This window comes from Carassius carassius, chromosome 2 (assembly GCF_963082965.1).
Source record: "Carassius carassius chromosome 2, fCarCar2.1, whole genome shotgun sequence".
In the NCBI taxonomy this organism is placed as follows: Eukaryota; Metazoa; Chordata; class Actinopteri; order Cypriniformes; family Cyprinidae; genus Carassius; species Carassius carassius.
In genome coordinates, this window is record NC_081756.1 from 25,387,826 (window position 1) to 25,408,610 (window position 20,785).

At 38.0% G+C, this 20,785-nt stretch overlaps 1 protein-coding gene across 2 annotated transcripts in view; it reads right to left on the minus strand.

The window, feature by feature from the left end:
* LOC132107280 (ubiquitin-protein ligase E3C-like) overlaps positions 1-20,785 on the minus strand; it is a 28,501-nt gene that overhangs the window by 2,905 nt on the left and 4,811 nt on the right. For both annotated transcript variants that reach the window (XM_059513525.1, XM_059513517.1), the window contains exons 10-23: positions 20,595-20,746; positions 20,319-20,506; positions 13,340-13,426; positions 13,095-13,249; positions 12,758-12,984; positions 9,877-9,981; positions 9,121-9,208; positions 7,614-7,711; positions 7,247-7,379; positions 6,455-6,702; positions 3,205-3,417; positions 2,210-2,398; positions 1,919-1,985; positions 1,070-1,200 (exon numbers count right to left, since the gene is read on the minus strand). In XM_059513525.1, coding sequence (XP_059369508.1) covers positions 1,070-1,200; positions 1,919-1,985; positions 2,210-2,398; positions 3,205-3,417; positions 6,455-6,702; positions 7,247-7,379; positions 7,614-7,711; positions 9,121-9,208; positions 9,877-9,981; positions 12,758-12,984; positions 13,095-13,249; positions 13,340-13,426; positions 20,319-20,506; positions 20,595-20,746 — 2,081 coding nt within the window. The remainder of the gene's footprint in view (positions 1-1,069; positions 1,201-1,918; positions 1,986-2,209; positions 2,399-3,204; positions 3,418-6,454; positions 6,703-7,246; positions 7,380-7,613; positions 7,712-9,120; positions 9,209-9,876; positions 9,982-12,757; positions 12,985-13,094; positions 13,250-13,339; positions 13,427-20,318; positions 20,507-20,594; positions 20,747-20,785) is intronic.

Below are 20,785 nucleotides of genomic sequence, written 5' to 3' on the forward strand. Positions count from 1 at the left end.
CCTTCACTTGCTACCAGAATGATCGTGAATAGGAATGTGGTAGTTACAATTGCGTTTGGAAGCAATGTGTGAGGTCAGTAAACATGGTCACAACACCTATCTGCCCGCGAGCACGAGCCCTTGAAGCTCCGCATTCTTCAGAGAAGAGAGCAGGGTTGCCAGGTTTTTGCAACAAAACCCTTCCGAGGACTTGAAAAGCAACCAGCAACAACAGTGTTGAAGTAGCCCAATTCCACGGGAAACCACGGACTTGGCAACACTGGAAGGGAGGCCGGTGCACCGGCTCATTTTCATGTAAAAGGGGACACACACATAAAAAGAGCGTTTTTGATCATACACTAAAAGTGGCAATTTCAAGAAGCTATAAAAAATTAATTGTGGGGTATTTTGCATACACACTCTGGGAACTTCAGAGAACAATTTAAAATACTGTACCAATGCCATTCTATGGCACCTTTAAGTCAAAGCCATTTAAACAGCCAGTTCAACAGGGCATTTCTAAGTTTTATCAGTCAGATGGATTTGACACATGCAGTGGCACTTGGCAAAGCCTCAAATAACAATCCTAAGGGTCACAACCTCTCTAGCACAAACAGAGGTCAAGATAAGGCCTATCCTGATAACTGTTATAATGTGAAAATGATTTGTTACAATGATCCTGTTTGTTCATACACCCTTGTGTAAATTAATGACGATATACTACGACAAAACAATCTGTTCACTTCATTATTTCTCTGTTAAGGAAGGGAGTAGAATTCTTTGCGGTGGGGATACTGATAAGTTCATTGAATACAATTTTTAAATCATCAGCAGGTGTGAGCTGGCGTGAACTTCATCTGAACTCCATATGTGATAACAGATGCTAGTCATATCGATGCAGCTAAGTTGGGTCATGTCTGTATATTTCACTTTTCCTGTGAACCCATCTAAGGCACCATACAATCCCAGAAGAATTATTAACTCATATTTAAAGAGTTCAGACACAACAGATCAGAACCTCAGATGTCTTTCACATGTCAAAAGTTTATTCAAATCATATTTTCAGGGGGTGTTGGTCAATCTCACTGACCTTGAAGCCTAAGAGCGGAGGCCGTGAGCAGCTCGTAACAAACTTTAGCAGCTTGCGTTTTTCCTCATCGCTGAAGCTCTCCACCACATCCCAGAATAGGTTGATCACTGGATGATTTGCTGTATAACCTCCTGAATAATGCAGCAACAGTTAAGAAAAACAGTAAAGTTAAGAATATAATGCATAAAATGAAATTCTAAAGACTAACCCGTCTGAATTATCATTATTATGTGCTTTAGTTCAAAAAAATGGAACAAAATTAATTTTTTTACACTATATCCTGTCCAAGCAGAGGAGAAGTTGAGTCATTCGAGTTCACACATAAGGCTGGAATACACTAGACAACTTTCAAAATAACCAGGCATCATAAACTTGCTGCCTTTGAAAATAGTTTTAGTAAAAAAAAACTAGGCATTGCATCATACAGTAAACATCTGAGGATCACACAGTACCAGACTGTTAAAGGGATAGTTCACCCAAAAATAAAAATTTCACCTACATTTTGGATGCCCTGGGGGTAAGCAGATAAACATCAAATTTTCACTTTTGGGTGAACTAACCATTTAAGTCATTCTCAACACAACAAACTCATGCAGAAACATACAGCTCATTGCTAGGAGGTGCGTGTGAAAAGAAAACAATGTGTTCTAAAACTGGTACAAAATATCAAACATGTTTGGAAACTAACAACTACACACTGTAAATTCCTGTTCGACCTATTTTATGCGTGTTTTTGCTCTCCATTACTAATAAATACAGAATATAAAAAATAGCAACCTGACCTTAAATCAAGCTCAAAATCTAAGATGAAATGACTCATAAAAAGTGTTATGGGTGTTCTTGTAGTACCTGAGTAGTTAGTAAATTTCTTTAGGTCTTCCAGACAGATGGGCACGAGTGCACCAGAAATCAGTACCTGAAAAAATAAATGGACTTCAGTTGTTTACGTTTAATAAATGACCACAAATAGGAGTGTTTAAAGTAGGGAGTAAAGAAAAGACAGGCTGTGATCATATCTGTTGATCTCATTATTACTAATCTTTTCTGATACATTTCATTTGATTGATTGGTTCGTATGTAGACAGATGTGCCTTTTCTCACTTTTTCAGTGTAAATCTAAGTATGTGTGTCAGCTGCTACCTGAATTTCCTGCTGATCAAACATGCGCAGCCACTCCAGGTTGACCACGTTGGCCAGGCCCTGTCGAAAGGCCAGGCAGTGTGCTCGGATCTGTTTGTTCAGACGGTAATCGGCCACTAAATGGATGTATGCTATACTGTTGGCTGTGGTTACCGGGATGTCCTTTCCACCTGGTTTGAGCTCGACCACCTGGAAAAAGACAAATCGATGGAAGTGTGACAGGCGCCATCACCCTGGGCTCAGTGATGATTTAATTCCTTGTTGAAAGTGGATCTGTACAGCTGCAGAGGAAAGTGCTGATGGCAATTGAGGAACACGAGTGCACATGGACACCCTTTACCTCGCTAATGAAGGGGAAAGAGAATGAACTGAATGTTTACTTTTACTAGGTTACCCCAGTTATTATAAAAAATTAAAAAAAGGAATGGGAAATATAAGTTTATCAATAACAAAACCTACCAACCTGTTACCTATTGTGGCATAGTTTTTATTGTATTTTTTAATCCTTAGTTTTTTAGTTTTTTATTTTATAAAATGTATACATTGTCTACATAAATTGTTATTTAATAATAATTTTAACAATCAACATTTTCTAAATGCTAAAGTGAAAAAATGAACTTGAAGCAAATGTGGAGAGCACACAAAATTTCACCTTTTTTTTTACATTACATTATATTTAGTCCTTTAGCAGACACTTTTATCCTAAGCGACTTACAAATGAGGACAATGGAAGCAATTAAAAATCGCTGGTAAGGAGTGGCAATGCTAGATATCATGCTGAATGATTAGCTCTAATACTATGCTACCCAGCTGGTATGTTTCTGGTCAACAGAGAAGTTCTTTCAGAGAGATCTAGACAGAGACGTGCTTTATCTCTATCAGCCAAGACTAACAACAGTTAGATCAATCATTAACAATGCAAGAGAGGGAGACAGGAGACACAAAAGACAATCAAAAGAGCATTAAAAGTGGGGGGGGGAAGACATGTTGTTCACCTGAGCCTCCCCGAGATCATTGTTGACCACAGTGAAGTTAAGTCCAAGGTCTTCCACATCGCCTTCATAGCTCTTGAGGAAGAGCAGGTTTCGGTACATCTCTGGGTCTAGAGAGGCCAGATGGTGGATGTCCACCTCTGCACTGGTGCCCAACAGCTTGGACAGGAAGAAACTTGCAAATGGCAGTTCCACTAGCATGTTTTCATACAGCGCCTGGCGGACAGAAGAAAGAGAGAGATATTTAACTAAAGACGATGTCCAGGAGGGCAATATCTTCATCCTACTGGCTAATCTGTCCCAAATACTGACACTTTAAACTGAAGAAGCTCAAACTTTTAAAACATCAACTGTATCCTTAACCTGTTCTTCCATTAAGGATGGGGGAGTCATAAAAGCTAAAGTACTGCAACAGTTCTAAAAAGACCATAACTGAGGGCATTAAAATATACAGGCCTTGAATAAATGATTGCACTAAAATCCCTCGACCACATAAGCTACATGGATTATAAATTTCCAAAATCTCCATAATGCATGCATCTAAAACACACACACACAGAGGCTGTAAATCAGAGCATTTTCTAAACACAGGTTAATTGCGGGACTTCAAACGTGGGACATTTTTTATGCAAAATAATCCACTTAGCAACATTCTTCCCACAAGCCCTGTTGTGGGAACATATGTGCTGCGCCCCCCTGAAACCTATCAATAACGTCGCTCCCGGGAAGAAGCCGCAATAAGGATATGGAGGCACGAAGCAGACTATTTTTCAAACCTTCAAGTTATTTATGGGTGTTTATTGCCAGAAATTGTGCCAAAATGACTTGGGATAAAAAGGATTAATGAATGGCTGGGCCTTTTAATATAAGTGAGTGCAGTGGCAATGCAATTAATGCAAATTGTGGCACCATCAGGAGAGTAAATGCCAACAACTTAGCAACTGCCTTCTGTTTCTGCCAAATAAATTTGTAAATTTACAGCATTAAGAATCAATAAAAAAATTTAACACACTTGCCATCAATCAGGAGTTCTGACCTTCTCCTGTTGCCCTTTGGAGAGGGACATTTAAGCACTGCTTGTTGTGCAGAACACCTGGGGTGTGTGTGTGTGTGTGTGTGTGTGTGTGTGTGTGTGTGTGTGTGTGTGTGTGTGTGTGTGTGTGTGTGTGTGTGTGTGTGTGTGTTTGAGGGCATGAATAGACTGTAGAAGTATTTGTGTGAAAATATTTCAACAGGAGGTCATTCTAAACAAGTGGCTACAAAGTTTCAGTTGAATGACTGCAGCATAAAAAGTCTTTCTTTTCTAAATATCCACTTTCAATATTGTGAAAACTCAGTTTTCTTCAACATCATGATCTATAAATGCACTCATATAAATGATCATATACATGCAGCCCATGCTGTCTACATTCTAATATGCAACAGCAGTTTTGCATGTTCAGATTCAAGATTCATCTGTCACATACTGTATACAGTCATATACAGAATACAACTTGCAGTGAAATGTAAACCTGGTAAACATTGTAGACCGTATATTAAATATATAAACAGTAAGCCAAAAATTTTACATTTTTAACAATTTTGTGTAAAGCACTGATTATCAGGTTCACACAACATCTGCATTTGAAATGATGCCATAACTATATTAAAATGAGCAGATGTGCAGATTTTGCAAATCCAAACTGTATCAAATTTTCTTCAATGACTACACAACAAAAAAAAGATTTTCTTTTGTCAGAAATATTTAGCCAGCAATATAACATTACCTCTGTGACAAATCTGTGAAAAAATGTGAAAAATAAATAAAAAAGGGTCACTACATCACAGAAATGATCAACAGTTTTTTCTGTGTGTGTGTCTTTGGTGGGCCCAGCCAAACTGCAACAGTGACGCAATTGTAATCTATACAGGTCGTCTTTATAAGAGCACTAAACAAATATCAATATCCCCTCAGTCTGCCACTCCTTCACATATTTATGGAGAGAGAAGGAGGGTTAATTGAAAGTCAAATTCAAATTAATCTCGTCACCTTAATTGCTTTGCCCATTACTAAGGAGAGGGGGCAATTGAATGGAATAGGATCAGGAAAGTAGGAGGGCGGGGGCAGCCATTCCTCAGAGCAGGAGCTCGGTTATGTCCCTTCCATCGCACAAGGTGTGTGTATGCGTGCGTGTTCATTATAGCTCTCTAATAAGTGGCCAGAATTGCCTCTTCACAAGTGGTGTTGATGCCCGTGACTGTAAAACAGATCAAAACTCTATTACCAGTGGCACGGAGCCTGTTATTTATGGTGCTAGCTGATTTAACGTCCATGGCCAAATGCGACGGCTACACAAACAGAGATGGGGAATCATGGACTAATGGAGTAGCCTAATTGAGCAGCTGGCTTCTTGGCATGAGGTAATTCATCTACCCTTCCCCCAGTCAATGTGCTTCGTGATAAACAATCCTGGGCATACGCATTAATGAAACTTTAAAAACATTAGCAGCTAATAAATACCAGCTAGCGGACACAAGAAAGAGATGGCCAAAACAATAGCGACAATAAATTGTGGCTCAAGGTGTAGACATTAAAGGAAAACACAGGGCAAAATTAGGATAATTAGAAAAGTTATCAAAAAGGGCTTATGGTAAAACATTTTCCACTTATCAACCCTTTTAATTAACTACATACTGGTACTATGTGTACAGATTCTGGAAATGCTTGGAAACCGTGAATTGTAATTTTTGAAGCTAAATTAAAGTTGCTAAACAAGCTAAATTTACATGCAGCCAAACATTTCTTATGTTTTGATGGAGGTTTCTTACATGTCATTTTCAAAATGATCTTAAAAAAAATAAACCTAGATAAAGGAAAATTTATATGGAGCAAAAGAGCACAAATAAACTTGATTTTAAACTGCAGAGGCCTCGTAAATCAAATGGATAGGATTTATAATGGTAACTAAGCTACTCAGCCTGAAACCACTGACTGAACCTGAACTCTGACCTTCAGCATTGATCTAAATCACCTTTTTTGTGTTTGAGGGTGTATGAAAGTGAAAGACAAATGAAATAACTAAGAAAAAATCCAAAGACAAGCCGCTGCAAGAGTTATCAAATAATTAATTTACGGTAAAACAATTTAAACAAATGGTGAACAGGTCTAGCAGGTTAGATTAAAGCGATTCTGTAATGCTTTGTCCTCTCTGTGCCACAGAAGAGATCAAAATGTTACAGTGTTGTGCAATAGATGATGTGAACCTCGTCTTACTTTTCCCAGTATCCTGCCAAGGAAGTAGTAATGCCAGGTGAAGGATTCTCCCATAAGCATCTCCGCAGTGGGACTCGGATAGAGAAGACCTTCATTAGTTGTCTTGAAGAAGCCTTGGTTAGGATTAAAGCCCGACTTCAACAGCTCATTCAAGAACTCTCTGAATATTCCTCCTCCGTCAATGCCAGCTTCATCTAGCCCATGTGCATTGAGCAAATGAACCCTGATCCTCTTCTTAAGATCAGGCTCTGAAATGGAGATAAACAAATGTATTTAGCATGTTCCACACAACCCCTCTTCAAAATCAGTAAAATTCATTACGTCTTTGTGGGGTAGACTACAATACAGGGAATAATATCATGAGAAAAACATATTAATGAATTGATGTGGTAAAATTAGACAATCATATTTTCAATTAAACTATTTACATGTCACTTAAACCCACAATGATATATAAATTAGGCAATATGCACGTTAATCCAAATAAATGAATAGGTGAACTGTTTTGACCACATCATTTTTAATTAAACTATGTCATAACGCAATCTTTTTTTTCATGTCATCTGTAAAATCACAACTGAAGAGACTTTCTAAGAGACTCAAGAGGCGAGTTCTTACACTCAAGACGCCTTGCCCTAAATCATCTAAACCGCTTTTGTTGACAGCTGCTATTAATGATCGTATCTAATTCTTAAGCAAGGTTAGTGCCTTTTTCCCTACATTCATTGCGCTAAATGCTTTTTATTAGGGGAGTTTTCAACATGTTTGAAGGGGTAGGTTTGCCTCGTTTACCATTTTCGAGGGATAATTTGTCGAAAGCGTCTTCATAGATGTAGTTCCTTCGAATGGTGATATTTACGCCATCCAAAAAAGGGCCCTCTCCTTGCACTTCACGCTTATCAGCATAGATCAACTTCTGGAAGATCTAAAAGACAAAATGAACAAAGTTTAGTTAATTAACATAATTTAACACCACAGAATCGGAGCATGTTTTCATTTGGATTTTTCCTTGTGTTTCATATCGAAAGCATAATACACAATCTCATCACATAAGTTACAACGTTCAGCCTTCTTTTTTTTAATTCACAGATCACTGAATTTTTGACCCCGTGTTGTGCACAAAACATACTCCACAGCATACCAGTGATGGCTGTCTTACCTTCACTCTCTCCTCAAAAGGTACAACAAACGGAAGTTCGGTGAGGATTGCCAAATGTCTCTCCTCTGATACTGACAATGGTGGAGGCTCCAGTCCAACTGGGAGGGAAAATAAACATTTCTGTAAACCTGTATTCTTTAAGTCCTCTTTAACAAATATCTCATTACAAAAAAAAAAACTCTCTCTAAAGCCAAATATCTTCAAACAAAAATCTACTAATATGTTCAAATTATGGCTGTGGCTCTTCAATGCTGGTGATATAAGATCAAATCCAGCTTGCACTATTTGCCAATCTTGTTTAAGATATCATTGTCACTTCTTGCACTCTCCCTACACATATGCATTTAATGAAAATGGCAAAAATAAACAATGTGTACAAATATAATGAAAACACCCAATACTGTGTTGTTTCACCTTTAGAAATCCATCCAATAATTTATACTTCTGCTCTTTAATATACATGGACAACAAAAGACAAAACACTGTAGCAATTCACTCAATAAGCAAATAATAATACTTTTATTCATAAACAATGGATTAAAAGTGACAAAAGTCAACAAAGAATACTAAAAATTAGATCCTGGTTTTCTCTAAAAAAGGAACCGGAGTAATGACTGCTAAACATTCGGCTTTGCATCACAGCAATAAATTACATTTGAATCCATTCAAACAGAAATCAGAAATCAAAAATTCTTCTAAATAGTAATGATATTTCACAGTATTAGAATTATTTTCAGTATTTTTTATCAAATCAGTGGGTCTTTTTAAACAAAAGAAACTAGATGCCTGTTGGACCTACTTCATTTGCACTTGCACAACCCTGAGTGAGGTCTACTAGCAGCCTTGCTGGGTGCAGTATTTACAGAGCATCCCATTAAAGATCACTCAATCCCCACCCTGTCTTTCCTGCCACACACTTTTAATTAACTCAGCAGCGATTTGCCCATCCACCTGTCCTCTCCCACCATTACAGGGACGTTTGTTTTGTATTAAAACTCCGTCCTACAAACGTTTTGACCACAGGAAAAAAAAACTTTCATAGCAGCAGATGAGAAGTGTCATTCATCTAATACGCTGCATTCATGGAGGAATGGTTCTACTCAATTAGTCAGTCCTCTCTCTCTCTTTCCACAAACCAGCCATCAAGGGGCCATCTTGGTGGAGAAATATGGTGCGGCATGGTCAATACAGGAGCCATTCGTCACTACCTCGCAAGCCCATTTAGGAAAATTAAAAAGGTCCGGACAAACAGGGAGCCAGATGTGTCCAGCCTTAGGCTAATTGAATTTTTAAGCACATATGCTCCAGGGAGCCATGGAAAAGACCAGAAACACTGGTACTAGTTTGCATTAACACTCTTGAGTACTATTACCTGTTTTGAAATGAAATAGCTTCACTGGCTGTTATTATAACTTCATGTGTGTGTGTGTATTATTATTACTTTATGTGTGTGTGTGCGCGTTCCACAACACATCAGTTGTTGTTGTTCTCCATGGATAAGTCTTACCATCTAAATTGGACTGAAGCGGTCCGATGCGTCCCATTCTCCTGGTTCTCCACACATGTCTTGCAGAGGGCACATAGAGCTGAGTCACCTACACACAAATATCAATATATAAAGCACGTTAGATCACTACAAGCTTTAAGTGATTCCACACATACATATATGAAAAACAACTATTGAATCATTATATGATCATGATAAAATGTATTTATTCTAGGACTGCATAATCAAATTTCTAATCATGATTACTATTATGAATGCCACAATTACGTAATCATTCAAAGCGGCAATTCATTATTCAAAGTCCACTTCTGTTATTCTGAGTGCTTGTGTTTTTCTTCTTCATTGTTTTAATTTATATAACACCATGCATTTTTTTATTATTAGTATTATTTAAAGAAGGAACCAATCCAATGTATAGTTGACATTTGAGTCTTAATACTATAGAAAAGCAATAAAAGGTTTGTTTGGTTTATTTTCATATAAAAACATGGCATGCAGTTGCTTCAAACAATGGTATAAACATCATTCACTGTAAATTGTGATGATCGTAATAATCATCAACAATTAACATTTTTGTCAATTCATTCTTTTAAATGCAAATGCTTAACATTATGCAGCAAAAGTGTCTAGTTTTCATTGGATCTTTATGGTTTATCAATCAAAAATATTGCTGTCACTTGATTCTTTGATTGATCAGCAAAACTAGTATTTCTGTTTAGTAGTTTGTAATCACATGATTAGACAAATTAATTTGACCTTATCTGCTCTGATGTTGACCTCATGAGACAGCCAGTGACCTGATGGACAGAAGGCTCTTCGAATATCTCGGGCTTTCAGCATCTTCACAAGGTTGGTAATCACCTTTAAAAATACAAATGTATATAAAAAAAATGTCATAATAATGTTCAGTACAATATTCCTTCACACATACAAAATGATTTCAATCTTCAAAGCAATTTAAAATACTAAGCTTCCAAAAAACATTATGATTAAGTCATTAACAGTTCTGCAAGCAGATAAAACTATTTGCCCAATGTAATCCCATTTCTAATCCCATAACTTATATAATGGTGAAGGAGCAGACAGATAAGCTTTCATTGTTCATCAGTTTGTGAATTGCTGACACAAATATACAGATACTCACTTGTACCAAAAATAATTAAATGCTACAATTCACCCAATGTCTTTTCTATGTCTTCATTATCTTTAAACACTGCGTTATTCACCCGTAAAGTCAATCGACTTCATCCAAATTCATTTATCTACACTTCTGTTTAATACTCATGCAAAAGCTTTTTTCGTCTCCATTACATTCTTCCCCATTCTCCATTGTTAGATTACAGTGTCTAAGAAACGTCTGGCTGGCCATTTCTAGAGAACGCCTATCAGTCTCTGACCAAGACATGCTAACACCAGAGAGTCTGTAATAACAGCAAGTGCAAAACTCTGTTGCTAGAGGGTTTATGGGGCAGGGGGTCCGAAGGCTCTTCCTGTCTAAGTGGAATGAATAAGCTTTGGTTAATTAGCCCATTGGGTTAAGTGCAGGCCTTAATGGGTCTCTCCAAAACTCCTGCAGTGACATCCCTCTCCAAACACAGCCAAGAAGAAAGTTGCATTAGCAATATTAATACAAGCTTAGTTGATCATTTTCATTCAATTAACTTCTTTCAATTAAATAGATAGCTCGACAATAGGAGTGATAAAACATCCGGAGGGACGGCCCACGGCTAGAGGCAAACATTAGTGTTCGAGGGGTCAACAGCATAAGAGCGGACTGTAAATTGCACATTCAATTTGGGAAATGCGTTTCTCCTGCTTGTACTTCTTTAATGGGTCCTTTTAGCTGACAGGAGGCGTTTTCCACCATCTTTAGTAGAAATCTTTCAGAGCCTTTTGTATGCCATACTGATTCAACTAGAGGAACCCAAACAATGAGCGGTCACTTGAAGCGTTCAACTCAGAAGGAATAGTAAAAACTCACTAATTAAGAGCAGTAACACCACTGAAATGCTACTGGTCACTGTCCTTAGTAAAGGTGTTTTCAGTCATTTACATTGTTTGCGGTATCCCAAAATATATTGATATTGTTACAATGTTGCATTTCCTTGGGTTGGTTTACTTTAACCAAGGCAAAATTTCAAGAGCTACAAATGTGTTTATGCTAGTTGCATGCGAGTAAAACTGCCTTCTCATTGGTCAGAGTGCAAATGTATATGTTCTGGGATTCCACTCATAGTGGTCAGACATCAAGATGGACTGGCACAAGTTAGCTCCACAGACCAGCTGTTGCTACACATACACACACACACACAGACAAATGTACAGAAGTCACATATAATTTATTAGAGGGAGAATCAAGGCTTCATTGGAAAAGCATTCTTGTAATTCACTTGTGTTTCCAAACACAATAATTAATGCAATAATTGATCCAAGAGTTTGTTTTCTATGTCAGACCGATTATTTTGGCTGAAATCAGAGTGTGAATGCTGTGTTCATATATGACCCAAACGAACTGAACTAAGGGAGAAAATGTGTCAGGTTCCAAAACAAACACTCTAAACAAGCCAGATGTGCTGCTTCAGCTATCATTTTTTTATATATTAATTTTTTTTCTGTTCATTAAACACATTTCTCCAAACTTAGATCAATGATCTAAACAATTATCAACCACATGAACCAAAATACTAAGTTTGAAAATGTATTGTGTAGTCTGTATACTTGTGTGTGTACATTGCACACAATGATATACATTGTGTATCACTGAATACAATGATTTAATCAATAGTGGACAAAACTATTGGTTTTAAAGGTATTTGGTAGTCTACACTGACAGCTGTGTGAGCAGCTTTGAGTGCACTGATCACAGTTTGAAGAAAAGCGTCAAACCCGTTAAAGAAACTTTTAATGCGGTCTTTCATTAAAGGGAAAGTTGGGGATTTTTTAAAAGTACTTGTGGAGAAACATGTGTACTGATATGTATTGTATAATTATATAAATTGCTTAACGTTAATTGTATAATGCGTCAATCACTGAGATACAAATTTATAAATTATGACATTTAATTTTTAACTGTCAATGTTGAAAAGCTCTCCAAATCTAGTGAAATGATTCTTAGTGAAATGAAAGGACAAAAGTGGGTCAATGGGCTGTCAACAGCAAGCAAGAGATCTGGTCATCGCACACCCATAAATAATAAGAAAGAAGACGAGGAAGAGGATGATGGAGGAAGACTGGGAGTGAAGACAGCTGACTAAAATCCTAATGCTGTTGTTCAGCTCACTTAGTCTTGGCAAACAACCTATTAATTTCCTGAGTGAGTGCTCTTCCTGCCTGGCTGATCAGCACTGATGGCCCCAAAACAGATGCCGAGACTATTCACCTCATTAATTGTCAGCTCATTTAATTAGGTCATCAAAGATATCGTTAGCACTGGTAATACAATGACTGGTTAAAAGTAACGCCCACCATCTACTGAAGATATTATCAGCGCTAACAAATCTGGAATTGATACTAGTGAGAATCTTCTCAATACTGGTAACGTTTAATCTTTTTCAGCTACAACACATTACGAAAGTGAATTCTGCCTTAATATCAGTGAGGAAATAAGAGTGTGAGATGTAGATATAGAGTGAATCACCTTAAAGAGCTGGACCCATCGTTTCTGCTGAGCTTGAATGCGCTGCTGTACCTGGCTGTTAGTTTTCACTCCGATACTGCGAAATGCTGCTACATACTCCTCTTTGTGCTCCGTCTTGGTCTCAGGATAGGCCAGCTTAATGATTCCCAGACACGCATCCCGCAAACAGCAAGACAATGTCACCAACTCCGCCAGAGAGAAGGGCATCATTGACGACTGGCTCTGACCTGCCCAAGCAATGACTAAAATTTCAGGAGAGCTGTAGAATTAACAAGACTGCAATAAAAAGATTCTGAGACAGTAATTGGCACTTTGTTTGCAGAATACATGTTAATACCATCTGCTGAGCCAAAGAACTCGCTGTCGTGCACAGAGATGAGTGAATGACTGAAGAGTGAGCTGAAGAGATAGAAGAGAGGAATGATCCTGTTGGAGTCCTCCGGAGACATTGGAGAACCTCGAGACATCACCTGCAACAAGGGAACCATAGAGCTACACAAAAGAGAGAGAGGACCAGAAAAATGGAATCGTCAATATGATACTCAAGATGCACACATTAGAAAATAACTGTAGAAAACTTACCCTGTGATCATTTTAGTCTTCATAGATGTGATTAAGTGCCAAAGGTGTCTAAGAAAGCGAGCATTGAAGGCTAAACTGTACAAAAGCCTGAAAAACACACACACAAAAAAAGAGAAGTAAAGATATTGAAGTCAAACAGTGGATACCACCAAACAATGTAGACTAATAAACACACAATACCCTTACTGAACATTATTAACCAAAGTGCTACAGGAACTATGCTCGTCACTAAATGTGCAAATAACCACATCTCCTGCCCATAAAACCTAAACTTCCCAAATTTCCAGCAGGACTCATAAAGTAGAAAAACATATAAACAACCCAGTGAGCTGGAATTTCTAGTCTTTGTATGTGGCCACAGGAAAGATTAAATGAGCCATTAAGCTTTATTTAGGTGAGGCACCTTCCATTAGTAAACTAGCGATCTGCTTCAGGATCGTAAACAGACCAGTGGTTCCTGTGGGGGCTCCATTTAAGTTAACGACAGTCAGAGAGACAATGTAGCACAGCCACAATTGCCTAACCGTAGTAGCAGTGTTGCTATCACAAATTAGATACTGTGCTTAGGTCACCCTGATCATTAAACCTAACAGCTGTCAAACCAGGGTGCATGATTATTTTGTGTCAAGGGGCGAAAGAATAAATAAAGCATAGTTGGAAGTAATTAATGAAGAAAATGAGATTAAAACTGTGGTTAAGGTAAGAATATGTACATCCACCTCACACACACACACACAAAGCACTTCTGTTTACAATTTTATAGACCTTTCCCCCCAATATGCTATATGTCAGACAATAAATAAAACAATAAAATAACAGAACAATTGCAGACGTCTAACTGAAAATAGATGAAACACTGAAATATGTAGTTTGTTCAAGCCTTAATTTCCTCAATATAATACAGTAACAAGAAATGCATACATTAAAAATTGTTGAAATTAAATCAAGGACTAAATACAGTAAAGCTAATTGCATCTCAGCACCTAATTGCATGCTAGCTAGATGCTAATTGAAACTTCGGTAGGTACAATTCAAATAAAACTGAGTTTAGCACTTTCTAAGCTTTAGAGAGCATGTGTTTGACTGAAATATAATCAAATCAAATGACTTTACTGGACCTCACACAAACACTCTCAAAGTTTCACTGCTCTAATAACTCTATCTTTTATTAACATGAATAACTGCGACAATGTTTTTTCTTTCTTTTAACTTCTTAAGGTTCTTTGCATCTTTATAGTGTCTTTAAATAGCCAAAACAAATACAGCAGGCTTAACATTAATGAGACCTTTCCATGGACAAGAACCAAGTGCGCTATTTACACTAACACAGTTTTGATAATATAATGACCTTGTTCAGCGTGAAATACAGCCATACTCTTCACTTCAAAATATGATCATGTTTAAAAGGCAACCAAGTTTGCGCGCTCACTGGGCACTTCTTTAAAGGTTGTAAATCAGGGCCAGCTGTTATACCTCTTGTAAAACTATCCCATCTACTCCTGCAGGAATTAATCTTCCTAGGCCAGCTAATTATTTTGTACAGATATCCGATAATGACAAAGTAGTGAAGGCAGTATTTATGTTAAAAGCCTTTTCTTCTGGACGGGCTATAAAATATAAAAATACCACCAAATAAAAAAAATGGAGGAAAAAACAGGATGAAGAAAGGATATGCAGGAATGACTGTCCTCCTTATTCCATTCTATCAGCTGAAATCCAGTTCTCATTTTGTTAGGATTGCAGAACCAGAAGTAGATTAAGCAAAGGAAGAGAGAGAGAGAAGAGCTCATTACACTAATTCAGCGGTTCTCAATTCCAGTCCTCGCGCCACACTGCTCTGCACATTTTGTACGTTTTTCTTATCGCTTCAGACGTTTGTTCTATTTGAACGTAAGTGCCCTGCGAAGTGGACATCACAGGATATTCCGCCATGATTCCAGTTCGAAGCGAACGTATATGTTCCATTCAAAGTGCATTGAAGTGTGCGAGATGTGAATTTTAAATTGTATTGATTTACAGAGGTTTATGATGTCACATTTGTCCGTGTGTGAAAACGGACGTTGCGCAATGCAAATCCGTGAATGAATGCTTCGAAGTGAAGTAAACTTCAACAGATTTCCCCTGCTCAGGGACTAGGGAGCAATGAACACTGTGTAGGGAACATGTCAATCGGAACACAGTTCATGCTAGAGGTCTTCTCGGGTCCTAAAAACTGTACCCGACCCGAATCGACCCGAATCACTACTTACCCGAACCCGACATGCATACATTATTTATTTTTAAAGAAAAACCCGACCCGAGACAGACCCGATAAAATTAGACCCGAGTCCGACCCGACCTGACGGCATTTCCTTTAGAACCCGACTGGACCCGAACGTAAACGGCATTTACATGTGCACAGCCTGCAACCATGCGTTTCTCAAAAATGCACTTAACATAGACGCGGCAGTAGGAGTAGCCTACGCGCTGAAGTGCTGAAATGTCAATCACACATGTAACCCATTACGTCCTTTAAAAGTTGGCATAATGTTATTTACCGGACCATACGATGATTAACATTAGAACCACCACAGGATAAAATTTACCGATGGCTGTTTCTCAAATATAACTTTTCAGATTACAGAATAACAGATTTTCAATAAAATATACAAAGTCTCCCAGTCATTGATTTTGACTAAAATTGTGTTATTTAGCCTACAATCCCGCTGTTAAAAAGTTGTTTAGATAAAACCAGATTAAAAACAGGGCATTAGAACCGCCATAGCAGGTCAAATTTAGCGAATTTTGTTTTGTATTAATTGTATATTAATTTTAATAAAAAAAAATTATCAACTATTGCCTGGATTTAGGCCTACATAAGAAGTAAAATGAGGAGCTCTTTTCCAAAACGCGATTAATCCATTTCAATAGTTTTCAGGAAAATTAGGCTACATTTTTTACCTAGCCTATACCCACACCTTTTGTGAATATTCAATATATCCTGCTAAAATGTTTTTTTTTTTTTTTTTTGGCTCAGTCTGAACATGTTGAACAATGATTATTAAATCAAACAACAATATTGTTGATGATAAATTCAAAGTATTTTTTTTCTTTTCAAAACGCTATAAATCCATCAATTTTTTTTTCCAAAACTCTATAAATCCATCCATTTCCCCCCAAAAACGCTATAGCCTAAATCCATACATTTTTTCCAAAAATTGATGGTTTGTCTTTTTAAAAAAAGTATTTTGTCTTTTATTTGTCGTGTTTGCATTTATGAGGAAAAACAATGTTATGTGACCGTTCTCCATTACAGACATGAGTGCTCTGATATAGCTACATGATGGGCTAATGTCAAAAAAAAAAAAAAAAACTTACTGTCAAAAAAAATAAAAATAAAATGTTATGGTAAATTGGAGCAATTCAATTGGAGGAGACACTTTATTGCATTATGTTCAGGGGTGACAGATTGATAAGCAGACATGCTATTTATGCTATTTATGCTATTTATATATATATATATATATATATATACGATTGTAAAAACAAAGCGATATATATATATATATATATATATATATATAATTATTATTATTATTATTATTATTATCATTTGCTGCGGATCGCTAATTATTCATTAGAGGTCACAGAAAGTGAAAATGCAGACATACATCAATTATTAGTTTATTATTTCCTCTTAGAATGAACAGGGGTAATTTACTTTAATAAATCAATAAATAACTTTAAACATTTGATGATAAAATATTATGAAGCCAAATTTCTGGCAACACAAAATCTTTGTGATCATATAATGCAAATAAATTTAATATAATGCAAAACCATGCATGCAAAACAGATACGCATCTTCCAATTTTTTTATGAATTTTTTTTAAACATCATATGATGGCACTATACACATTTCATCGCAGAGTAATAAGTTGGCCAGAACATTTTAAAATAACAATCGGAAGCCTAACTATTAGGCTAACTGTTCTGTCTAAAACTTTTAGAACTTTTAAAACCAAAGCATCAAAAATAATATTGCCTCGATTTACAGGCAGATTACCACAGAACAGAGATAACCCTATTTAACATGCTGGTTTATCCTACATTTCGAAATAAAGTCAGTTAAATTTTACAGTGTATAGTTCTCATCTCAGCCTACTTGTCGTTGCTGTTCAGGAAGAGCAAAGCATTGACACTTGCTGTACCAAGAGAGGTACGTCGGTTCTCCAGAGCGCGCCCAGACACACTGAAAGCACACTCACAACTAACGCTGGATGCTGGAACGCACAGAATCTTCCGTGCAAGAGTTGCCATCTTTGGGAAGAGGTGTTCTGTGTTTTTCCATACACCTAAAATGTCTCTGTCACTATCGTGCATGACCATTTTTTTATTCAAGTAGGCATTCAACTCATCCACTGCCATGTCTCGGTCATCCACATCCTCCCACTGGCTGAACTTCGCAGATGGACCAGCAACTGCAGTACATTCTGTGGCTGCGATGGTAATATTTGGAACTGGAGGGTCCGTGTCTGTTGGGCTGGGAACGCTGTCCAACTCGCTCCGGGCACTTTGGTATATTTCGTCTCTCTCCTCGTTTGTGAACATGCGTAGCTGCTTAAACTTAGGCCACAAAAGCACTGCAAGCTTTGCTTGTTGGTCGAGCACTATTCGTTCACTCAGAAGGTCTTTGGCTCTGCGCTTCAGAATCTCCAGTGCTTTAGGGTCGGTCGATGTAACCACACAGTGCTCAAGTAGTGTAGATTTCCATAAAGCCAGCAGATGGATTGTAGGATAGTTCGACGCGCTCAGTTCATCGCTTGCCATTTTGAATGGGGTCAAAAATTTAACTAGCATTTGGAGAACATCTTTTGAGATGTGACTCATTTTGTGTATTTCCCCTCTTGTCATAAGAAGTCTTTGCACATCATCGAAAGAACCGAGTACTGATTCAACCATTGCGAGCTTAGTGTTCCAGCGAGTCTCACATTCCTGTTTGAGGGTGCGTGTCAGGTGGAGCTGCAAACCAGAATGCTTAAAATATGTCGTCAGTGACTTACACTGATTAATACATTCTCTCACGGGCTGTAACGAATCTTCCTCCTCCTCATCAATTCCCTTCTTGAAAGTGTGTTTCAGCACAGTGTTGAGAACGTGCGCATTACAGCTTCTGTGTTTCCAGCTGCTGAGAGCAGCCTTTATATTAGCGCCTTGATCGCTAACAAACACAAGTTTGTCTATTTCAGCTTTTGATAGTCCGAAATCATGCAACTGTTTCAGCAGTTCCGTTTTTATGTTTGCGGCCGTTTTTGAGTCAAATGGGAAAGCACTGGTGCATATTACCCGGCTCTGAAACATCCAGTCTTCATCTATGAAGTGGAGAGTGATGCATGTGTAACTCACCTTTCGAAAATCATCGGTCCACATGTCAGTGGATGCTCCACAAGCAAATGCCTTAGCAATTGCCTGCTTGACTTTAGGTAAAAGCTCTTGTTTCAAGGCAAGACACCTCTCCAAAGTGGCACGAGAAACAGTGACTCCCGAGGGAAGAATATCTTTGACATCACAGTGGCCGTGCGTAGCTCCAATCTCGATCAAGCTCTGTGCTAACTGACAAAATGAGCTTGTTTCAAACATTCGGTATGGTCTGAGATCTTTGGCACAGACTCGAATGCAGTTTTCAAGTATTGTCTTTTTATACTGGGCAGGTACCCCACTGCTCTTCCTCACAAACGAATGCATGGAGCTTTGCATCGTTTTTTTGTGCCGACATGTTCTCTGGTGCTTCAGCAAATGGGATGTTCCAGTTTTAGCTGAATCAAATCTTAATATTGTATTGCAGTCAACGCATTTAACTGCACCAGTCTTTTTTCCTTCCTTATCAACAATGATCACAAAAGTTGCCCACACCGATGACGACCCTGGATGTTTCTGTTCTACATATTCGTTTTCCCTCACCTTTTTCGCAATGTCTGTTATCGCCTCCATGCTTTTCTGACAGTGTCGCGTATTTTTCAAATTGATTGACAGGCCTGGCTTAACGACAATTCAAATACCGGTACTTGCATTTAGTCAAACATCCATCCACATGATGGCGCACTAGTTCTTGGCAAAGGGAGGGGGGTTGGTTAATGTGGAACTGAGTAAATAAATGCGTTGCGAGGCAACCGTGCTTATAGCCCGTTGCACGTAGAAGCGCTGATTTGCTCTCACACTTAGAAAAAATGAGAGAACGGTGTCATAGTTGTTTTAAATAATGCAATTTTGTTAAATGCCCAACATAGTTTAAAAGAATTCGGGTCTTCTCGGGTCCATTTGGAAAAGGCATATTTATTTTAAATTACCCGAGACCACTAATACCGAATCCGACCCGTGTCCGAGGTACTCGTTGGAGTTTTGGACCCGAACCCGCTCGGGTCTCGGGTCGGACCTCGGGTTTTCGGATCCAAGTGGACCCGTGAAGACCTCTAGTTCATGCACAGAGCTCACTTCTAATGATTATCTCAATCAGGTGTGTTAACAAAGAGAGACATACAATATGTGCAGAGCAGTGGGGCGCAAGGACTGGAATTGAGAACCACTGCACTAATTGATGAGAGACAGCAACTAAAACTGCCCTGGTAATAAAAAAAAATTTATAAATAAAACACAGAAAGATGAGACTTTAACACCTGACTGCTTCATTAGCAACGTTTCTGCTTTATCTTATTAAAAAAAAGTGGAAAAAAAGAAGCAAAGATAGAAAAAGTTCAACAGTTTGATGTTTGGAAGTCTTTTTTATACACATATAAAAGTGCATCCAATTCTCATTTGATTGCAGCTCTTTCTTGAATGGATCTCTTTTTATCAGTTAGAGTGGTGCAGCAAGCCAAACTTATCTTAAAGTAAGTACAAGTATGCACTGTGCTGTGAATCTGGTTGTGTTTGCTATCCTTAATGTTGCAAAAAATGATAGGGGATTCATTTTTTTGATGGGTTGTTTGCGTATATGACTAACCTGACTCTGGGCACCATCATACGATGTTGCACCATCAGTGTGTGACAGATGGAGGCCATCATGGTGAAGATGTCTTCACTTGCTGTGTCTCTCCAAACTAATGTTAGCAGAGCATTAGTCTGCTGCTTGGTGTCCATCTTCTGTATACATTCCGCTGTTATATAATGCACAGATATCCAACTGCCATCCTTTAAAAAAAAGACAAAATTATATTCATCTTTTTTAGATCAAAATGATATACTGTGGTACTGTGGATAAGAGAGAATCTGTGTGTACCTGTGCAGCAGGACGCTGTACGGTCATTTCTTCTTCCTCTTCTGAATCACTGTTGATGTCAGCTGTACTGTTGCACTCCGTCACTGGTAACAATGGCAACAGAGTCTGGAGCGCATTCAGGTACAACAGCAACCCTCCTTCGGAGAGTGAACCTATAACACATGAAATGGACAAAATAATTGTATTCTCTG